This window comes from Spea bombifrons, chromosome 1 (assembly GCF_027358695.1).
Source record: "Spea bombifrons isolate aSpeBom1 chromosome 1, aSpeBom1.2.pri, whole genome shotgun sequence".
Classification (NCBI taxonomy): domain Eukaryota; kingdom Metazoa; phylum Chordata; class Amphibia; order Anura; family Pelobatidae; genus Spea; species Spea bombifrons.
This window is the reverse complement of record NC_071087.1, coordinates 126,588,777-126,612,497: the sequence shown is the minus strand read 5'-3', so window position 1 is coordinate 126,612,497 and position 23,721 is coordinate 126,588,777. Positions and strand designations below refer to the sequence as shown.

The window sequence follows — 23,721 nt, the reverse complement described above, 5'->3', positions numbered from 1 at the left end:
CTGATTATTTAACAATATTCAGAAAGAAAATAAAATGGACACACTTCAGTGCACATCCATAGAGAAAGAAAAGTGTTTTGCTCAGGAGGCTGCTGAATTACAAATGACTATATTGCATTTAGTTTGAGTGACATACAATTTAAATGCAGACCTCAACAGACATCACAAATGGAATTCTCCCACAGAATGTCTTTCTTTTTTTCATTAGGTTTTTTGTTTTCTTGGGTTTTTTGAAGTTGACTCATATTATAGATTTAACATAGCCGTTTTATTACGGCTAACTATATGGCTATGTGATAACTTTTTTGAGAGCAAACTTAATGTGTATATGGTGATATAAAATTGATTTAGTATATATTGCCCAGTTAGAGAAGGTAAACTTGGTAGGTACAAATTATGAGGTTTAACGGTTCTGCCATTTTACAGAAGCAAGCAGTGGGGTGGAAGAGAAACACAGAAGAAAGAAGCCTAAAATATTTGAAATCTGAATTAACATTGGGCTTACAATACAAAATATATATGTCACCATTCAAAAGTTTGGGATCACCTCACTTCAAATGGATCAGACATACAGTGTAGAAGTTGTTAATGTTGGAAATGACTATTGTAGCTGGAAACGGCTGACTTTTAATGGAATATCTTCATAGGTGTACAGAGGCCTTTTATTACTCCTGTGTTCCAATGGTACGTTGTGTTCGCTAATCCAAGTTTAAGTTTAAAAGGCTAAATGATCATTAGAAAACCCTTTGGCAATTATGTTTCAGCTAGAAATGTTTGTTTTCCATCAAAACAGCTAAGTGACTCCAAACTTTTGAAGGGTAGTATAGATACTGTATATGGATAGATATATATTCTGTCATATAGCCCTTTCTCGCTTTCCTTTGCTGATCTTTTTCTTCTAGGAGGTCAGAATGATTTCTGCATAGAAGTGTCTTACATCCCTAAAAGTTACAATACACATAATGTGTATACAAAGAGCATAAAATATGTTCAGAAACACGTTATGTAGTTAAATCATAACTTTCTCTTTATCTGAAAGTATAATCAGAAATTCCTTCATTCAATATGTCCAATTAGTTGTGTTAGAAGATCACTGAACCATTTAGCAGGGAGCTTTTTTGCAATAATCATTTTCTAATGTCTTTCATTCTTCTACATTTAGAAGGCATAGCGGACATATTGATATTCACCTGTAATCTGTACTGGAAACCTGGTTGTTATTTTCTACCTGGTAGTCTGAGATGACTGGGTGAACAACGCACCCACATTTCCTTGGGGATCAGTGCTTGTCATCGATTTGCATATGTGGTCATTTAATCTCTGTGAGTTTCAAATATAGTTAACACAAGGTAAAGTTTCCTTGTCTAGATCCAGAGGAGGGGAGGATAAGAAGTGTTATCTGTAGAGAAAAGTGCTTTTCTCAGGAGACTGAAAATAAATTACTATATTGCATTTAGCTTGAGTGACAAGCAATTTAAGTCCTGGGTATTGTCGATGTGGATACGGGAGCTCAGTGCATTTTTCCAGTTGGGTGTGCATGTGGAGGGGGAAATGGTGTATGTGATCAGTTGACTCTGTTGATGATAAAAAGAGTATTTGGTCTTTAGTGTCAAATTGAAAAATCCCTTAAAATATTAGAAAATAAAAAAATTAATTAACAAAATATTTTTTTCAAAATCAGCCAGGTTCATGATACCATAACTACAGAATAATTAATCGTCTTCTACTGTGTATAAAAAAACCCAATATCCAGACAATGATAATAAGTGCAATCGATTTTGATTAATTATAATAAAATAACCTTGGCAGTGCACTAGTTTATCTGTTTCATAATATCCACCGAGAAGTAACTTATAGCAGTTCCCAACATTCCATATTGCCAAAGAGGGGCACTTTTGTGATAGCCCCTTTAAGTTTCATATTGTCTAGTTTGCAAATGCGTTGGGGATTGTTCAGAATAGTTCTAATCCTTCCCAGGCAGGACCGCACTGAGTAAGTAAGGACTGAGTAAGAATAGGATTAAGTTAACCTTTGTTCACCGGCATCCTGCTGGAAGTAGTGATACATCTTCCTCTGTAACCCTATATGCAGTTAACTACAACTTATAGAATACCGGTACATCGATAGGTTAATTTGACTGATTTCTACAAGAGACAGCATCATATTAACATACAAGGTTATTTCACAGTCTCCTAATGTCTTGTCAAAAATCCTATCAAAAGGTTAACTCAGAGTTGATACACTGATGCATACACGTAATTTCTTCATTAACCGGCTACAAATCTGCATCTTCTGCTCACAAATTTCACTAAAGCGATCTCTTTCTTGCTTACTCCAGTAGAAAAAAAAATGATAATAGCTCTAATGTATCAGCGGGAATAGCGGTGCCAACGTGACATTGTGATTCTCAGCAGAATATCCCTCATATCTGGAATGTCAGATCGGAATACATTTCTAAGCAATAGGAAATTAGTATGTTCAAAGAGCTTCGTTTTGTCATTAAAACCCAAGGAGTTTCCTATACTAATGCTGACAATATATTTTATGCTGTGATTATTCATCTCTAAACTGCTTTTGTATTGTACTAGAAACAATTATATGCCCTTAATGTTGTTTATGTTTTTTATTCTTGAATGCTAAGTATTGATGGCTTTTTTACTCTTTTTTTTCCCCACGAATTATAAAACGCTGTTTTTGGGTAAAGATATTTAGTTCATGCAGCCAATGTCACTTTATTTAGTTAGATGATATCATATTCTAATTATTTACTATAGACCTAGCAAGCACATTAAAAAAAACAATTTATTTTACAATTTTTATCCAACAAATTTTTTTTCTTGGGCTTCCCCCATTTGTTTTTTAATAAATAAAATAATTTTAACCGCTTAAGGACAATGGGCGGTAGCTAAACCCATTGAAAACAATGCATTTTGAGCCCGTACATGTACAGGCTTTGTCATTAAGGGGTTAAAACCCTATTACTGGTGAAAATGTTTCATATTGCCAGCTACCTCTTCACGGGGTTGTCACTTATTCTGATCGGTATCTTGCAAAAATAATAACCCTAGCTAGGCTACTACACTGTATGTAATAAACCGAGCAAGTTAACACCCAAATTTCCGAGTAAAACCTTAGCAAGTCTAGGAATCCTGAATGACCTCAATTTTACATTAATGTTGTCCAAGAGAGCCTGAGAGAGTCTGAGTTTTGTGACATTATAGGGAAATATGTGATGCTGTCCAATTACCATCTTTGTTTTAATTTTCCATGTATTCCTCAAGGCTTGCCTGTCTGCTTTGATTAAATGGTTTCCTATTCTCTTTCTAGAATTTTACTTCTATACCCCTGAGAAAATGACTAGAAGAAAGAGAAGCATTTGTCATTAGGGCTGTACTATCCATAACCACGAACCATGCAGCTTAGAACATAAAGCTGAGAGTTGGGATGGGGATCTTTTTTAAACAAAACTACACAATATGAAAAAAAAATGAGAAAGGAATTTCATAGGGTGCGTTCCAAAATGACTGGGGCAATGGAAATTGTAAGGCTGATCTTGGATACATGGATTATGGATCAAACCTGGATGGTGGACATTTTTAAAAAGTTGCTTTACATATTGGCAATATAAAGTGGTGGATAACTGCTACACACTGGGAATTTATGAAAAGCACAAACATTTAGTTACCTAAATATGTAGATGGATTCCTTGTTATTTTGCAATTATAGGATATGCTTACCTTATGGATTTTGATTAGAACAAGCATTTGGTGATCCCCTCTCCCCTACGCACGCATAATTTAAGTGTATAAAGAAACTATACATTTATATTTACATTAATCAATAGAGCATAAAAACTGTGTTATAATTAAACCAGTTTAGCAATTTGTTTTTTTACAATAGATTTTAACAATGACATTAAATAATAATTTAATAATGCATTTTTACTTCTTGTGATGGCACTATGCAGGTACTTTGGACACTCATAAGCCATTGGAAAAAAGCACGCTGTGTGTTTACAAAACTGTTTTGAATTTTGGTTACATTATATATGCTAAAGACCCAATCTTGATGTATTTATGAATTTTAGAAAATAATATTTTAAAATATATATTATTAGAAAATACCTTGTACCATTGCGCAGTATCTATTTTTGCTTGCTTAGTTGCTTGCACATTCTAACTGGAAACCATACCTTTCATTGAATTATGAAGGAGCAATACCAACAGGTTTCTCGTGAAAGCCCAACCTACAAATGTAAAATCACCCCCCATGTATTCAGAGTGTTACATGGGTGAACCACAAGAACACATTTTTCATGAGAACCTCCTAAAATAGTTTGGAGACATATTTTAATGGACCAGCAGATCAGCATAACTGTATTTTACATATAACAAATTAAGTATAAAGGTGCAGTTCCCTATACTTTACTAATGTTAATATTAGTTGGTAATTAGTAATGTTAACTAAATGATGCATTGGGAAATATCATTCTTAGTTCCATGTGTATATATTTAAACTTCCAGAGGAAAGGATATTGACTTAACATACTAGAGAATACAATGAATGCTTTGCCTTAGTGGAAAAGAACCTTTAGGAGGTCCAGGTTTTGCATGTAAGTGGTTTTGTTGTTTATTTATGTTTATAATCTACCTGTGTTGTAGCTAAAGCTTCACTTCCCACCATTAGCATCTATTAGTCCGATCCTGGCAGCTATCTGCGTATGCTTCGAGTATGCCCTCTACGCATCTCCCTTTCTTGGAAATTCAATGCCAGCTCTGCACGCTAACGATCTAATTAAGTTCTTCATGATTCTATTTGGAGCATTTGCTCCCAAATGGGAGACTGCTGTTTCTGTACATGAATAGAAAGGGGGAGAGGGAGGATAAGAGTTGGGGGAGACTGTGTATAAACACAACCTACAATCAATAGCACCAAACTAATTTGCTCTCTGTGTAAGTAATGGATGCTTGTCTTCCACCTCTAAGAAAGAATTATTGAGCATTGTCTGAGACCTACTCTCGTTGCTAGCGGCATATTACCAGATATTTATGAATTCTGACTGGAGTTTTAAGTGAGTTGTTGTATAGCAGACTCCTTTATTGCATAATATCTGACTTATTAATAATGTTCTGTCCGGTTAAGTGTCAGTATGTGGTTTAACTACAAAATTGACCAGGCCTGGAATCACACAGGTTTTCCACCCTCTTCCTATTGCTCTAGTAGAGGGTCACAAGTAGACATATGCAGACATCTCAACTCTCACGGATGCTCCCTGTCGCCCGCAAACTATAACAAATATCCTGGGTTTATTTATTTTTTAAAGCTTTCAATTAAGACCATTGAACTCTCTCTGTGCTCAGGTGTACCTGTGCCCTGGCCCTCTTCTGTGGAGCGTCCTGATAGGTCTCTCTTTATGCTAACTATCATATCAGTTTTATCAGTAGACAAACAAGAGAGACCAATCTGATATTTCTTCATTAGTCCTGCTGGAGAGGGACTTTATTAGTCCTGGTAGAGATTGAGTCAGGATGCGCGCCGTGTCACTCACTTTCCTGGTTTCTCCAGAGCCTGTCTACCACAGAGGAGGACCAGGGCACACATACTGGGGACCGGAGGACCACTCTGGTGACTTTGTTCATACATGCTTGGTGGCTGGGGGGGCGGAACATTGGCCCGGTCAAGCCACCTACCTGAAATGACTTTTTGCAGATTGGGATGTCTGCATATGTCATTTGAGGAGGTTACCCTTTAATATTTGCAGTGGCAGTTACTGTAAATAAGGGCCATGAGATAAGATACCTTGAGCATGATTGTCCTTTGGTGAAGAATCTTTAGGTTTTTGTGATAAATTATGAGGCTTTTTTAAACACATACTTCATTAGACAAAATAAATATAATTCATAATATTTTGAAAATGTGACTACATACACTTTAGTTCAAACTTTTGGGGTCTCTTAGAAATGTCCTTGTTTTTGCCCGTTAAAATAACATTAAATGGATCCGAAATACAATGTAGACGTTGTTAATGTTCTAAATGACTATTCTAGCTGGAAATGGTTGCCCCATCACTCCTGTGTTCCAATGGCACGTTGTGTTCTCTAATTCAAGTTTAAAAGTAATTGATCATTAGAAAACCTTTTGCTGTTATGTTACACAACCAGAAATGCCCTTGTTTTCCATGAAAACAGGTCGGTTACCCCACGCTTTTGAATGGTAGTGTACGTTGCCATTGCCTTTAGTCTTTCAAATGTTATTTTACAGGAAGTTTTTTTTTTCATCATTTTCCAATTTTCATCATTGTGAAAGGCAAATGTGTTTTGAGACATCTCATGCTCTCTGTTTTCTTTACCCTCAGGTGGTTGCACTTAGTAAAAGAAGCAAAGAAGCAGAGGCAGCATTTTTGAGTGTGTACAAGCAACTAATTGAAGCGCCAGGTAAGTTCATTTGTGGCAATGTGTTGTATTCTGCAAATATTAAAAGGAAATTAAAACTCTCTTTGCCTTGTTATGAAGAGTATATTTTGCAATCTTGGCAAGATTCGCTCCTTCTTTCGCTGCCTACCTGTTGTGAAGGATAGAAGTTTTATGAGATCCACTGTCAACACAAATCTTTAGTATATCAGACTTGGCTTGTGTGATTGCTCAGCAAGTATTTTGATCGGCGTCCTCACTGCGTGTCTGTAATTACGAGAGAGAGAACCGTAAATCTTTTTGATATTGTTCACACAGATGTACCGCGAAGGAAATGGGGGAAAAAAGAACAGCATAATGTGTTAAGAGCTTAATTAATGTCAGCGCTGTGTCGGTTGGTGTGATTTACATTTCAGCGCCGTTGTGTGCCGCAAATAACAAATTTTACGTTGATGCAGGGCAGTTTTTCCGTTGGCTTCTAGCTTTCTAATTTGTAACTTACTGCCAAGTGCCTCTATATGATGCGAGTTAAATGAACTCTCTAGCCCTAAATACAAGTAGAATGCACACTGGAGTCCATCTTACATGGACCCAAGCGCATTTCACTAAATACAAATCACTGCATGCATTTATTTTTCGGAGGAGTCATTTTCTCCTCTCTTGCTTCTACTGATGGAGGCAATATGTTTACGTACAATGTCTGTGTCTATTGCTGCTCAACTTGTGTACTTATGTTCAAGTTAGTTAAAAGCCCCCACTCAATATAGAGCTAAGTAGAAGCAGCCAAGAACGGATATCTCATTTTCCATCTCCAATAAAAAATAATGTATACACTGATTTTTATGTGGTAAAATGCAACAATTAATAAACCATGAGCGTAAGCTCATTGTAAAAGTTCAATGGCAGGAGAATAGAGGTTTGGCTTATGCCAAGCTACACTGTTTTAGATGGAAGGGCTAATTGTTTGATTATTGCCCTGCAGTGTGTTGACCTAGGGGTCCATCTGTTGCCTCCCAGGCTCTCATAAACCGGCAAGTTGTGCTGGGGTAAAATGACTAACTTTAAGCAACAATATTATACAACACATTTCAGCTCACAGATGGTTGAGTGAGAAAAGGCTAATTGGTTCTGTAGAGCTTGCCAAGTTGCAGCGTATGCCGTGCAATGTGGGATAAGAATGCGTGAAGTTTCTTTATATGTGGAGCCCATTGGTCTTGATTACCAATTTCACATATGTTTTGTCAGAGGCTGTTTAACAGAGCGCAGGGCAGATCCGCCATATATTGTCTGCTTAACTGGCCTGACACCTTTTTCATACATAAGTCTATACTTCATTTCCTTGTTGGCCCTAGAGTGAATGTACAAGGATGTACAGCTTGCCTTTAATCAAAAAGTCTGAATCTCAGATTATTTAATGCTAATTATATAATCTTACATATGGTGGACTGTACACACTTGAGAGGAATACACAAGTGGCCTCACTGTTCCACAGTCTTCAAAATAAATTGCTCATGATTAGCTCGGAGCCTGCCGTGTTGCAGCTTGTCATCAGTGGGTGCTTAAGGAAAAATCCCACAGTCTTTTTTATTATTATTAGTACTAGTACCACTTAATAAATTATTCATACAAGCTTTCTGTAAAGTGAAATCCGGGACATTCTTTTAATGCTTTCTTTGTATAATACCAACATTCACCGTATTTGGTGGAGTAATAATGTATTAAAAAGGAATCAGCGCACACCCAATAAATATATCTGAAGCCTAAATATTAGGGATTATGTCACACTTATGGCCATATATTGTTTAGCCTAATTTTTCGGCTAGTCCTATATAATCTTTCATGGCCATATTGCTTACCATGGAGCTGAATCAGTGGGACTGCCCTGCTTTTTAACTCGCTGAGACTCTCATGCAATTTAAAGGCTTCTCTGGATACCTCTCTGAGGCATAAATACCGGGCATTCCATTGCACTATATGGCCAGCATAATAAACATAAATAAAATTACTTTTATCACATTCACTATCACTCATTATTTAGTGTTGTAAACTAATAGCTTTAATGGAAGTTACAGCATAAAAAAATCAAGCCACTTTTGAATAATAATTTACCTCTTAATTTAAGAGAATCATGGGGGCGGGGATCAGAGAAAGAAAGGATTGTACTAACAATGGAGACATCCATTGCCCTAACAATGGAGACATCCATTGCCCTAACAATGGAGACATCCTTAAGGTTCTAGTATAGGCTCAGTCCTAGATCTTGTAAGAGTCTACTGCAAATTTCCCCAAGGGGGCATCCAACTTATTAATGTCATGGTGAGGGGTACTCAACAAGCACTATATATACATAAGATACCTTAAGTTGGCCCAGTGATTTGGTGGGAGAGGGTGCCATCTAGGTATGTATTGATTACTAACAAAGCATCCTTTCAAACATTTCAAATGACCAAAGAGTGACAGCTTTGTTTTAGGGGGTGTGGTCAAAGGTGGGGCCTTACTAAGACTTTTTTTGTGACTTTGTGACCTCTAGTATGAAATAGTTTAGCCAAAGTGAACACTCGATAACAGATCCTGTCAAAAGCCATGAAAGAAAAAAAAATCATAGGATAATTTGGTCATGTATTATAGATAGTTCATGCATGCGTGAAAAGTTCAGTATATGAGATGCAGCATCCACTAGTGGCTAAGACTGGGATTGCAGTTTCTTGTTGCCCAAACATTTCCAAGAATACCTAAAAATAAATATATAGACAACGGACCCAAAGCTAGAAATGGGCAGCCTCTTCAGTTGGAAGTGCAGTGTCTAATGTAAACATTGGCCGTGACATTAAAGGAGCAATTACCGACAAATCTTTAAATTACTGTTTTCAATTTTTATAATTGGATTATGGAGAAAGATCCAAGATATCCTGTGGCACTTTTTGAAGGCAGACTCAACATATGTGTAGTTCCAGAATACTGAAAGAATAATGAGTTGTATGAACGGTTGAATTTATATTCATTAAAGCAATATTCAGATATTTTTTCTGTTTGAAATCTGTGAAACACTACACAGCTACTTGGGAAGGTATGGATGGTAGCCTGTGCGGACACTTGCTCTGCTGCCTATCTGAACACAGGCATCAGCATCCGAGAAAATAAAAAAAAGGGGTATTTTAGCTGGAAGACAGGAAGATGCAGCTTGCTTCACCGACACCTAAAACAACGAAGGAGTGACTGCCCCTTTAAGCAATTATACTTAGTAGGCATGTTCATTAATTTAAGCCTCGCAGAGGTACCAAGCAGGCTTTTATTATTTCTACATATTTTATATTTCTATGGAATTAAGTTTTAGTGACATAAATTTGAAATCCGCGGGTCTTAATGGGATGCCCCAGCATATGCACTTTAATACTACATGCCCTGCAGGAGATGTGTTTGGCTGAGCACATCTCCTGCCATCTTATATACCTAATGTCAGTCAGCTCCAACTCTGGCTCTGCAAAGGCATTGGTCTCTTTGATGGGGTCTGGCTTCAATCAGCCAATCAGTGCTACTGCTTTTTTTTCTCATCTCCTCTTTTTCTCTTTGCTCCTTTCTCTTTTTCTTTCTTATCTCATCTTCTTTCTCTCCACTCATTCTCTCTCATCTGCTTTATCCATCCTCTCCCTTCTCTATTCTCTCATATATTTTCTCTCTCTCTTTACCCAGTCATGTATTTCCCCTTTCTCTTTGTCAATATCCCCCCCTCCATATTTTCTCTCTCTTCTCTTTACTTTCCCTGCTAGTCTATCTCTCTTTTCTCCTCCCTCTATTTTCTCCACCCCTTAATTTTTTATGCTTTCTTGTCTCTCCATTCTCAATCTTCTCCTTTATCCACACTTTATTCTTGTCTACTCTATTTTCTCTTATCTATTTAATCCCTTTTCTCTTAGCTTTCCTTTTCACCTCTCCTCCCCTCTCCATTCTCTGTTTCCAGTGTGCTTCTTGAATAAATACAGTATAACTGCCAGTCTAGTCAAATGAAGCTTAGCTCCTTTTGAAATCAATGGGGGCAGCAATTATCAATTACATGTATGCTGAACACAAATGTTTTCCTACGATACATGTGATTGACAGCTGCTTCAGTGACTTCAGTGGGAGTGCTACTGAGCATGTACAAGATGTTTACTTATTAAAGTTACTTTAAAGCTGCTTTAGCGTTTGCTAAGAAAAGGTTAATGTTTCACAAAATAAATCTGTAGGAGGCTATTGACCTGAAATGCCCAAGCGGTCTACTTTGTTTTACAAACATATATTTACATTTCTTGCATGAGCTCTGAGCTGTAAATTAATTTTGTTTTCCTCTTTTCCTTTAGCGCTTCATTATGCGATGTAAAACCACTACTAATTCTATTTCGCCTAGGCAGAACATGTAGCACCTGAAATGTTGTACGCTTAGAAAAAAACATTTTCTTGAACAGATTTAAGCTCTAGATAAAGAAATCTTTGAGTTGCTTACCTAATGAGACTTTTTATCTCTAAAGATTAACAATGCATTATGAAGAGCTAACCACCTTGGAGAGTCTCTTATTCAAGCACTGCAATATAAAATAATAGCTTACTCATTTTTTTTCCAACTTGGACTAACAGGACTATCCCAAGCTACATTATTCAAGAAGGAAAGGCCATGATTAGTTAAATGGAAAGTCTAATGTTCTAGACATCCCTACTTTAGAATAATGTATTTAAAAGTACTCCGTGAGTAACCGTAACCATCTGTGAGAACTTTAATGTGGATCTTTCCAAAACAAAAATGTAACATAGTAACATAGAATGTGCTGCCTACAAAATATTCTTTCTTCCTCCATGATCTGAAAGGCCCCTCTTTCTCTCCATTTCTAGTAGAACTATTACAGTCACCATCAACAGCAGATTGTCCACATATGGAGGGACCTGGATTCAATTTCCCCAAACCCTAGAGTGGCACCAATCTTGATTAATATATAATACATATATAAATCATCACTCAAGAGAGATATGAGCAATTACTCAGGAATGGATCCTTCATTTCTTTAGGGACTTCCATGATGTTTGTGTTGTAAGTCAGTGTTCTATGACAGTGAGACATGGATATTTGCTGTGGAGATTTTATTCATGTAGGTCACATTCGACTTATGTGACCTCTCCTGTTGTCCAGATCTTCAACAATACAAAACTGCTCTGTTGCCCTTAGTCACACAGTGTTAGCTTAGATCTTAGGTACCTATTGTCGCTCTTGCGTAGTGTTTGCTTCCAAGCTCTCAGAGGGAGTCCACCTCATCGTGTAGGAGAAATTAAAATGCTGTTCTTAAATCCGTGCTACTTGCTGTTAACTGAGATCAAGTTGGGAGTGGAGAGCACCGGTGCCCTGGCTTTGTTACAATGAGATTCTGTATAATGTATGGGGGTATCGTACAGGTTCTTGAAGACCAGTGCCTTGCACCCCTCTGCAGTCAAAACACCGTGGAGCATACTCTTGTTTTATCTGCTTATTTTACACAAATTAAATAACCTGGCTACATCCGCTGGCAATTAGCAATACATCACTTTAACGCCAAACTTAATTTAAAGCCTTTAAAAAGGCAGTGTTGATCTAGTGCCCATTAAACTGAGATAAAAACCATAACTGTAATTTGCCTGATACTGAAAATACTTTCTCTAACTAATGTATTCAGATTTAAATTAAAACTATGCTGGCGGTGAAGGGTACAGTAGTAAGTGTCCCGCAGATAATTACGAGCTAATCAAGCTAATTAGGAGGAGGTCATCATTTTAAAATTCTCTGTTTTACTGTACCCAAATGCATCTTTCCCAAATGTAGAAATGTCACGTTTTACTAGGCTTTGTAAAATCTCTACACACTTAAAATAGATGTATAAATCTAATTACTGAGTACACAAATAATTGTAGTAAGAGATGGCAGAGGCAAAAAAAGACCAGAGATACTGAATATCTAATTTTCACCTTTGTTAGGCATGCCTTTCTCCTTCCTAGCAGAAAAAGCAAAACAACTATCTTGTTGTTTCTGTTGACAGAAGACATTTGGTCCACGTGCCAAACATTTTTTATACTTAACAAAACTGGTAGTTTATCCAGTTAACAGATTATTTCTCATCTATCTTGTGCCGCCTTCTGCATTAGCCTATGGATCAGGTATTCTATATTGGAATTTGTTGCGCTAGTTGAGTCCTAACTAACTTTATCCATGTGTGTGGGTCGGTTTATCCTTTCTTTATTTACAATACGTTAGTTCCTCTGTAACTAGTACGTCCAATGGCTGGAAACATGTTTTTATGCTCACATAGCACGCAGCCGGCATATTCTGTTTAGGTGAGTGTGTGGAGCTCTCGACCTGCGGCTCACCGGGCACCTTCCGCTGGGCACCGGCTAATTGTCTTCAATGAGCCAAGCAATGCTTGGTTCCACTAACCCCCTGCCCACCTTTCATCCATACGAAGCCTTAACTTGGGCTAGCCTCTATCCGCTCCTAACCCTTCCTCTTGACATAGTCACACAAATTCCAGTTTCCTTTAAGAAGCAGTAGAGGGGGATCTCGGGTAGCCAGCCTTAAAAAGTCCCCAGCCTTAAAAAGTATGAGGTTTAGTTCCAAGGATCTACTTTCTGCTAAATTCACCAAAACACGGAGAGGCAACATCAGATCTTTCGTCAGTCCCTGGCTCTCCTGTTATCATGGATGCCAAATAATATTACTTCACATGGCCCTTATTACTAAATAACCACATTAGCCCATTCTTTTCCCTTTTACAACTTGCCGCCATAGGTAATAACTCTCCCAAACTTATTAAAAATCCAGACTTGTAAATTAATTTGTTCATGTTGTACAATGGCAGTACAGATGGACTCATTAGCATGCACACAACAAATAATTATAGATGAATTTTTTGCCGGCCTGCCTAATGGGCTTGCTGGGTTAATTATGTCAATGTATAATTACACCAGCCCTGGGAGACATAATGACACACCCTGCTGAGCAGACACTAGCTAATGACGGTGTAATGCTGACAGAGAGAAGACGCACTGTTCGGAAGGCACCTGCTTACCTCTGCACAAACTGCTTTTGTCTGTGTTTTATTCTTTTGCTTAAATAAACAGACATTACTCAGAATTGGTGTATATAAATACGGTAGTTTAGGTATTAAAGCGCTGGCAGATGTGCGTGGAATGTTTCAGAGGAAATCTCCCCAGTGGTTTCATTATAGCAGTCCCCTTGGGTACAGAGAAAGCACAGTGAACACATTGATTGGCGTATGAAATTAATGGCTTATTAATATGAATCCTGCTAGGTGGTACTCAGTCCCGCTTATTCCTTAATGACCATTAGGCGATCAAGCATTCAGAGTAGAGCCGTTTGAAATAGATTCCTATCAATCCTTTCCAAGGTAAATACTGTCGCGTAAAAGGTGAAAACGTCACCATTATTAGATAGATGAATGGATAGATAGATAGATAGATAGATGAATAGATAGATAGATAGATAGATAGATAGATGAATGGATAGATAGATAGATAGATAGATAGATAGATAGATAGATAGATAGATAGATAGATAGATAGATCAGACTACAGTACTAAGTGTAGCCTATCATTGTCCTCAAGTCCCTCAAGCTTTTAGAGCAGGAGATGGAGGCCTCTGAGGGATCATACCTGTCATCCTCCCGGTTATGTACAAGTCATAATGTGCCATAGGCAGAATGCACCACATCCACATTTTGTAATGACACTCAACAAAGAGACCTTCAGACAACGTTCCACGTGCGGACCATAGTGTTGGCCGTTGTGTTTCAAATCTGATCTGCTGGGTCCAGCCGAACAGAAACACCACATTTAAACGTTTTAAGAGTTCAAAATTGTTGGTGTGAAAGACAAAGAAAGCTTAGAATCCCAATTACATCTTCAATAATCCTCTGTATTTCATACTAACATCGTGCAATTGTTTTTTCAGGCAGAATATGATTTAAGAACAGGTTAGTGCCCATTTGGGCTTCTGTGCATTCTTACATAAATATGAACTGGATCACCAACTCATTCGTAGCTCCCTGTCATCTTGCCGTAAAAGCTTGTGATTTATTGATATGGGTTCAGATCAGTCCACAGAGTTTGTCTGATCATTCCCCATCCATCTGGTTCTGCATACAAACCTGTATTGCAAGATAACAAAATGTAAAGCCTCGGTGTGTTAATGTAGGGCTCTTTTCCCTCGTATAGCTGCTTCGCACTGCGATTAGCTACCAACAACCACCATAAATATCCAGCCCATCTGTGCTGATAAATATAGAGTGTGCAAAAGTAATATGTAGATGCAATCCATTGACTTTTATTACTCGGTAACTAAACGCAAATAAATATCAGCAAAATGCGAAGAACAATTACTTTGTGATGTTTGTTTTAACAAGATTAAGGGCTGCTAAGTGTGTTGGAAACATGCTCGGAATATCTTAGAAGATGAGGGGTAAAGTACATTGGAATTTTTAACATGCTTAGTAGTTGAGCATTTGTTGGCTTGGCACAGTTAAGGTGAGGTAAGCACAGAGCTGGATTAAGGATTTTTGGAGCCTGAAGCTGAAACTTAGTAAAAGTTAAAGGGTTTTTTGTAATCCTAAGAAAACTATTAGCCTTCACGCTAAAGAAAGTGACTGCATGCAGAGATAAAACACACGTTACAGGTGCCACCACCTTTCAAAGCCCCAGCTGAGCACACACGGATATATATATATCTAATATATCTAAAACAATAATTGAAAGAAATAGCAAATATACTTTGAACTATTACTCTCAGATCCTCAAATGATGATGAGGGTCATGGGAGTTGTAGTCCATAGAAGATTCAGAAAAGCTGAGTCAGTGTGTGGGTCACTTCATTATTGGTGCTAGCATTACATTTTATTTATAGCAGATTCCATAGCGCCAATACAATGAGGGAGAATCAAAAATAAATAATAACATGCTAATCACATGAACTCACGTTAAGACACGCTCGTACTGCAGGAAAGGACAGTCCCATTTTTGCCAGTTTACAGAGTGTTCGGAGGTTGAGGTTCTCTAAGGTACTGAAAATGCTTTGTGGGTTTCATAGCTTTAGCCACTTGCTAAAGGATCGTTATATCAATCCATGGCTTGCTCTCAAACAAAATATTCCAAAGGGTAGAGATCTATGAGGGTTTTTTTTGGTTTTGGTTTTCCAAATAGCCAGTATAGCATATTACAAATGCTAAGGCTTGCTAAACGATGACATGGTGCCAATTGCAGTTAAGAGATACATGTGTATTTTAGTTGTGTATTTTAGTTGTATTTTCTCATGAATCAGCTGCAATGACTGTTAAACATAACAGGACATTCGTTACTTCTAATGAAGTTGATTAGTGGCATGAAAATGTAGCTCATTACAAGGTGGTGCCCAGTTACCAATTCTTACCCAACGGGGTGTATTTTTATGGCTGCCCTGCCATCTGATGGCCATTTAAATGTAATTAGAGTGCATGTATTCTGGAACTATGGTGTGTCTGCTAAGGACCGCTCCTAGGGAGGAGGATAGAGAAAATTAAATTGCTGCGTACAATAGATAATAAAAACAGAGGGGGCAACAATCCCAAAAGCTTCCAAAAGACCACCTCAACAGAAGAAAGGAATCTGCTTAGTTGTGGTTTGGTTTCCTCATCTTCAATGTGTAACCTTTGTGACACTCACATTTTTGTTCTTTCGAGCAAAGTAAAGAGTGAGTACATGTAAGCTGTGTAAATACAAGAAACATATAGTTTCAAAAAGTAGTCAAAAGAACCACTTTATTGGCTGAGCAGAATTCTTTCAAAAAAATTCAGGTTTCTTCTAAAAGCAGGTTACCAAAAAAGAAACTCTTTTTTTTTTTTTGCTTTACATTTAAAACCACACCTGGGAACTCTCAGTGTTTGATCCAGAGTGTTTGTTCCAGTCTCAGGTTAAATGGACATATTCTGAGGATCACACAGTCCCATTTCTATTCTACATTGGTGTGATTCCTCCCAATTGGTGCTTTTGCTTTCCGCTTGAGTGCAACTGACTCAATTAAGTGTATATTTAAATAACGATGAGTCAAGGTTTCCATGAGGACCAGAATTAACTATATAGAATCATCATGATGGGCTACTGAAGGGTTAATATTTCAGGAGTATGGGGGTCAGCTTATTAATAAAGTTCCCAGGTATGCTTCTAACCTGCCTGAAGGAAAATCCTATGTTGTCTTGAAAGTTTTGCACTCAAGTTCTTCACTATTAGCCAGTAACCTTTTGCTGTATTTTTTTGGACCTTCACTCTTTTAAGTATTTGGGTATTTGTTTTATCAAAGAGCTTGTGGTCAGTCCTTTCTGTGTTTCTCTGTAGACCCTGTGCCTCTACTGGAAGCAGCACGTTGTTTAGAAGACAGGTTGCAGCATCTTCAGTGCATTGATCCCGAAAACAAAACTTTGAAAGAAATCAGCAGACACTGGAAGAAGTATTCTGATTTCTTCTCTATTTCCAAAGGTAAATCGCAATTTTTGGCTCAGTATAGTGAGAACTGGCACTGTGTGGTATTTTCTTCGGACCTTTATTGAGGCCAATTAATGAGTGGGTTAGTCGCTTGTAGATAATAAAGATGGTTGGCATAGACTGAAACTTAATATGAATTGTAAGGGAAAAGTTGTTATTTTGCTGATTTAAATTTGTACTTGCCTTAGCAAACTCAAAATATTGTTGGAATTCTAATGTGGAAATTGCAATGAGCGTGCCCAAACACTTATGGAATCATAACTGTGATGCTTTGCATATTGTATTACATATTGGTGTCACCCAGCCACACTCAAAAGGACTATGCAGGTTTTTAATAGAGAGGACATATATATAGGTGTGTGTGTATATATATATATATATATATATATATATATATATATATATATATATGATGGCTGGCACCTTCTGGCACTTTGGGGGGAAAATATTTACGCACACTCTCACATTTATACAAACTTACACGCTCATACTAACACACACTCATGCTCATGGGCGTAAGAACCCCTAAAAATCTGGGGGGGGCAGCATTTCCCCCCATCAGATCCCCACATGCATGTATAGATTAACTGAATAAGACATACAAACCCTATATTTGCAGGTATATATAATGTATGGAAACATAGCGTAGCAGATATGGATCAACAGAACAACATATAAACCCAGCTTTACAGGTATAGATCAACTGGAATTCACATAAAACGTCAGCATTAAAGATAGAAAACCCCTAATTTACAGGCATTGATCACAGGTTGCACACCCCAAAGGCCAGCCCTGGCGTTCACATTCCCCACATATAACCTGACCAGCGCTCAGATTACACAAACAAATTACAGTCCAGAGTGAGCCAACTTTGTCCCCAAACAGGCCTGCTCACAAATAATTAAAGCGATTCATCCACACATTAATTCATTATTTCATTCATTCACACAATTCAGCCACACGTGGATTAATTCATTCTCTTACTCATTCACACAATTCATCCACATATTCATTCATTCTAACTCTTTATTTCAATATGCTTACTACCCCCTTTTTGTTACTTTTATCCCCACTTCACCCCCTTCTCACACTATCTACCCCCTCCCTACCCCCCTTCTCACACTACCTACCCCCCCTACCCCCCCTTCTCACACTACCTACCCTCTCCCTACCCCCCCTTCTCACTAGCTACCCTCTCCCTGCCTCCCCTTCTCACTAGCTACCCTCTCCCTGCCCCCTTCTCACTAGCTACCCTCTCCCTACCCCCCCTTCTCGCTAACTACCCTCTCCCTACCTCCCCTTCTCGCTAGCTACCCTCTTCCTACCCCCCTTTGTAGGTTACTTACCATGCAGTCCTGTGGTGGGAACGCGAGGCCTCTGCCTCGCTGCTCTGCCGCGATGCGCACGGCTTCACTGCTGAGCGTCGACGTATGATGTTTCACGAGACAGACGCCTCACGCTCCCACCACTGCAGTCGGGGCAGCATTGAGGTGGGTGGCAGCGGCGGCAGGGAGCAGAGGAGACAGAAGGACGCCGTTGCTGAAAACGACCTCCTGCGGCGTTTCTATTGGGGGGAGGGTTCCTACGGCCCTGGGGGGATTTCTTCATTAACGGTCCCCTCGCATGAGTTACTGGGGGGGATCTATCTCCCCCGTCCCCCCCGGTTCCTACGCCCATGCTCATGCTTACACAAACTTATAACACACACTTACACACAAACACTTATACGTACACTCTTCCATATGTATACTCCCTTCCCTTACCCTCTCATTCACCCACTTACCCTCATACCTCAGTCAAAACTTTCTTACTGGTTGCTCACACTCTGTGAGAGAGCAGCTTCAATGTGATCCTGCTGCGTTCCTGCCTTCCCAGGCTGTTTCATAATTGTTCACAGGCATTAACTTACATTAACTATTTTTTGCTACTATGTATCCACACATGTCTTATGGCTACATATGATTTTTCCTGCGAAAAGAGCATTGTTAGCTATGAACAATGTGCAGTTTAAGGTATACTTTCATACATATGATTGTGGAGGTAATTTCCGACAATGATGACTAAGTGTTACCTTATAATTAATGTTTGGTTTTTTTATCTGAATGCTTATTCTTCCCAAGCTTCATTTTTTTTGGAGAAGATGCATTCGATCAAGTGCATTACACACTGTGTTTGCTTCCGCTTCTGTATTTGCTTGTGCAGGATTGGGGGGGGGGGTATAATGAGACTCTTGTTGCAATGGAAACACTTTTCTGCCCCTTCAACCCACTACTTGCAGGGAAAGCTCACTTTGGAGTCGTTTTCTAATATTTCCTAAGGGAATTTAAATGTTTCAGCTCACATGCAAACCTACCATAGAGGAATGCACGCAAATGCAACTTATTATATCCTCAAGGAATTGTGGATAGTCCTGTTTCATTGTATGAGAGCACCTCTGAAAGAGCAATACCACTCACTTTGATTAGAGTGGCCTACATGGATTCTACAGCCTACTAAGCCCAATGCAATTGAACACCTTACTCCTTAATATAAGGTCAGGCATAAGGATTTTAGTCATACCCACTACTGGAGATCATCAAGCACAGCTTTATGAAACTATGATAAATGTATCTTGTCTTAAATAGGATAAATATATTCCTATATGCAAAATACTGATAAAAAGGATGTTGCTGGCAGGGCATCAAATTGCCTCATCTTTAATTTTGTGCTGATTGTGAGAGACTCTTTTGAAGCATGTTGTCACTCCTCCAAAGCAACCAAAGATCAAGGTTTTAGCTATTGAGTTACACGGATAAAATCAAGGCAGCTCTGCCTAAACAATTTTCTATTCTCCAATTCTCTAATTGCACAAACATACAGCTGAAAAGGAGCTCTTCCTCAAATCAGCCCATACCCAGCCATACACATTGCAAACTTGCCACTGTGCTGAGTTGTCATCTCTCTAGGGAGCCCGGGCGACACCTGCGACCACTTGCTCCTGTCTCCTCGTCCCAGTTCAAAATTGGTTAGATCAGGCTCTTCCAAACTGGACCACACCAGGGTGAAAGAGCCAGTTTTAAACTGTTTTGAACCAGCTTGGGTAGACAGGAATGCATCGGGGACAGAAAGCTGCAGGAGAGGTGAACGCTAAGCAGGGTCGGGTGGAAGTATGTATGTTTGTATATATATGTATGTATGTGAGCATGGATGTCTGTATAAGTGTGTGTGTGAGCATGGATGTGTAATTGTGTGTGTGAGCATGGATATGTAAGTGTGTGAACATGGATGTTTAAGTGTGCATGCTTGTGTAAGTGGTGTGAGGTGAACTGTGTGTTACCATGAGTGGTGTGAGAGGTAATGTTAGAACAAATGTGTACATGTGTGTATGTGAGTATGAGTACGTGTGTGTAATTTTGTGTAAGTGTGTTTACATATGTGTGCCAGAGTGTATATTGGAGGGGGAGCATATATATGAGTATATATGTACTTTTTAATTCATATAACCTCACATCACATATTCTATCTAAAAAAAACAATTAGTACAAAATTAGGCAATTAGGTGTGTTCAAAGATTGATTATTGAGTAAATGAAGGTAGTTCAGTTGTAGTGTAAAATAGTGTATACTATTCAGGTGTGTGCATGTGTAATAATAGTATTCAAGGGCCACCAGCATACATCTAGTCACATCCCTGGTATTTTTTTTCCCGAAAGGTGAAGCGTCTTAAGGCAACTTATAGCAACACTTTGTGTTAAATATTAGTATAGTCCATCTTCATGAAAGGGCCTTTGCTTCTTTATTGATCCCAAAAAAGAACAAGGTACTTTAGGGCTGGTGATACCTTTGAATGGAAGAACATATCAATCGTTTTAGGTGGATCATCCAGGGAATTTAAGAATACGAACATTTATCTAGCTAAAACTCCCGTACCGCTAGCTAACAATATATTGTCTAAGGGTAATGGGAGTTGTATTCTAACAGCTTTTATGGCACTCAATCCTGATTTACATCAAATAATAAAAAAAAAACTTTGTTGTTGTTGCTGTGAAAAGTATATATATATATATATATATATATATATGTATTACAATAAATTGCAAAGAATGATATGAAATGTAAGGTAGGGAAAGTGTTAGGCAAAACTGATACTTTACTATGCAATTATGGTCCGATCATGTGTATTTTATTATCGTTTTAACTTAAAAATTAAAGTGACACTTTCACTATAAATGTTAATATAAGGCACACTTAAAAAAACATTTGATGCATGTGAAATACTTGCTATCTGTATAGTATTCCACTTAACTAAAGGCATGCTTTCTGTGAAGGCACATCTGGGGGTCGCTTTCACTTGCAATCTAGAATGTACCCCGCATATAATGACATGGTAGGAAGTTTTAAGCAGTGATAGTTCTTAGTTTTTTTGTATCAGGGGCCGATCCAGGTACCTTTTAGCAGAGAGGCTCCAGAGTCCTTTTCAGGCTGAGCTTACCAGTTAACGCTTTGTAATTAGTTTTATAGATATGCAATATTCCCCTTAATAAAAACATCAGTGAGAAGGTCAGCAGATCAGAGTTTATTGCAGACTTAATGAAAGCTAGTTAGGGTTGAAAGTGCATTGTCCTCTTGTTCACTGAGTTCCCCAGCTGGTTCTCAGGCATTCCAGCCACTAGGAGCCACAAGTGATTGAGGCAGAATCTGCCAGGCAATGAATCCCTGGCAGGAAGCAAGCAGCAACGCTCACAAACGGGATTAACTCTTCACCCTCTGAGGGGCTGCTGGGGAAAAGGGGGTGATTGATGGCTTTGCCCACTTGGCTGGGGCAGCTGGCAGGGAAGAGACTTGATGCTAGCAATACCCTCATGGTGCCTGTGTAAATTCTTACACCCACAGAGCGGAAAGAGGGAGCCGTTCCAGCTGGGATCCCAGTGCAGAGGGAGGACACCTGGCAGACCAACAAAGTCTTCATCCCAGACACCTTCCAGCAGAGGAACGAGGCAGAGACCGAAAAGTACGTGAGTAGTTCAATGCTGGATTAGGCTTTACTGTATCGTTCAGTTTTCTGGTAGTATTTGTTCCTAATGAGGATTCGTAAAGGCTTTTGGTGGAACAGGTAGCTGTTTTTTTGGTTTTACAGATTAGAAACAGGTGGCACCCCCTCTCCTTAGTCACTACAACTCACTCAAGTAGTTGCAGAGAATAGTGGGAGTTATAGTCCTCAGGAGATGAAGTTCCAAGGATGATCCATCTAAGCTAAAAGAAGATTGCTGTATTTTTTCTAATGTGTGTTAAGTCTCCAAACAGGTTTTTTTCCACTGAGAAAGTATATATTGTGAATATATATATGTTGTTTATATATGTATATATATATATATATATATATATATGTATATATATATATACAACAATTTACGCAGCGCTTCTTACAATACATATATTCAAGGGGTATGACAAGACGAGAATTTACACACTAAGACAAACCGATACATTAGGTGGAGAGATTCCTGCTCGTAAGCTTACAATCTATCTATATATACCAACCTAAAGGGTAAATATAATAGATATGAAATAGGTTTTTCACAAGTTAATAAGGAAGCAGATCTCCCATGATGCTTGACCAATATTATAAAAGTGTGCACCACGCTGGCCTAAAAACCATGATAATTTCAGTTATGTAACGTCGGAAACGCTCTACATGTGATATAGATAAATGCAGGGAAGGATTTTCCCATAGCTGCTACAGTAAAATGTTGACAGGATACATTAAAAAGGAAAAAATGCTGAATTTCTTTAGTATTGGCATTCTATAAAATAATGTATGAAACAAGTTACATTTTTCTTCCATTTTGTTTCACCTTAAAGGAATCAGGTGAACCAAAATCCCTTATCTAAGGAGTCTTCCAAAAATACTTTTGGCCGTAAAACACTACACTTGTGTCAAATAAAACATATATGAACATTTCCCTCTGCTGAAATTTTATTACCCCTTTACCTAAAATAAACTGAAAAAAGAAACTGATTTTCTGGTATGTGCCAGTAACTAGAATGGCTAGGCTCTCATTTCAGGTATCCTGGGAAGACACGGGATTAAAAGAATACAAGCTAGCTTCACCAAGCATAAGTGCAGTATCCTCAATGTCCTATGAATTAGGATTGATTTATGATGGATCCTACGCAGGGTTTCTTAATGAACAGGTTTGCGTTCATATTAGCTCCACTCAGATGAACTCATTCTCACTCACTTTAAGGAAATCATTTCAGGTCGTATGTGACTTCACTGATCTAAGAAACCGATAGCCTTGAAAGTAACCAGGATTATTTTTGTTGAGATACATTCCTCACAACTCTCAACTTGTAAAGATACAAAACCATAAACTAAGATGACCTAGAATGGGTTGAGTTAACAAACTAGTTGAATAGTGTCCAAATATTTCAGACCACGTTACTTTTAAACAAGCATTTGTGTCCTTTTGGGTTCTGTTTGTTAAAGGGAAAGATTTCAGGAAAGTTGTGGTTTCAATGACTTAATACGTTATGAAGGGCCAGTGAGCTTCTGCTGCAGGGAAATCTTAGCTGGCCCTGTAAAATGCATAGTTAAATCAGTTAACCTTCCCTATATTGGCCTTTCATAATAAATAATGAAGCAAGGGAGTTAAAACCAATCTCCTTTAAACCCCTTTGATTGCCACAAGCACTGGGTTTTATGAAGGGTTATATATGAGTATAACATGACCATCCTGATGAGTAGTTTCCGTCTACCCCCATAAACAAATTCCCACATAGTATCCATGGCATGGACTACATTTCAAAGT

The 23,721-nt window shown here is 38.3% G+C and overlaps 1 protein-coding gene across 2 annotated transcripts in view; it reads left to right on the top strand.

Moving 5' to 3' along the window:
• The window catches only part of CUX2 (cut like homeobox 2), a 158,157-nt gene that overhangs the window by 103,076 nt on the left and 31,360 nt on the right, over positions 1-23,721 (top strand). Inside the window, exons 4-6 of one of the 2 annotated variants that reach the window (XM_053473143.1) lie at positions 6,356-6,434; positions 16,785-16,925; positions 21,803-21,920. In XM_053473143.1, coding sequence (XP_053329118.1) covers positions 6,356-6,434; positions 16,785-16,925; positions 21,803-21,920 — 338 coding nt within the window. Of the gene's footprint in view, positions 1-6,355; positions 6,435-16,784; positions 16,926-21,785; positions 21,925-23,721 lie in introns of those variants that run through there. The other variant, XM_053473151.1, reaches the window with a different exon arrangement.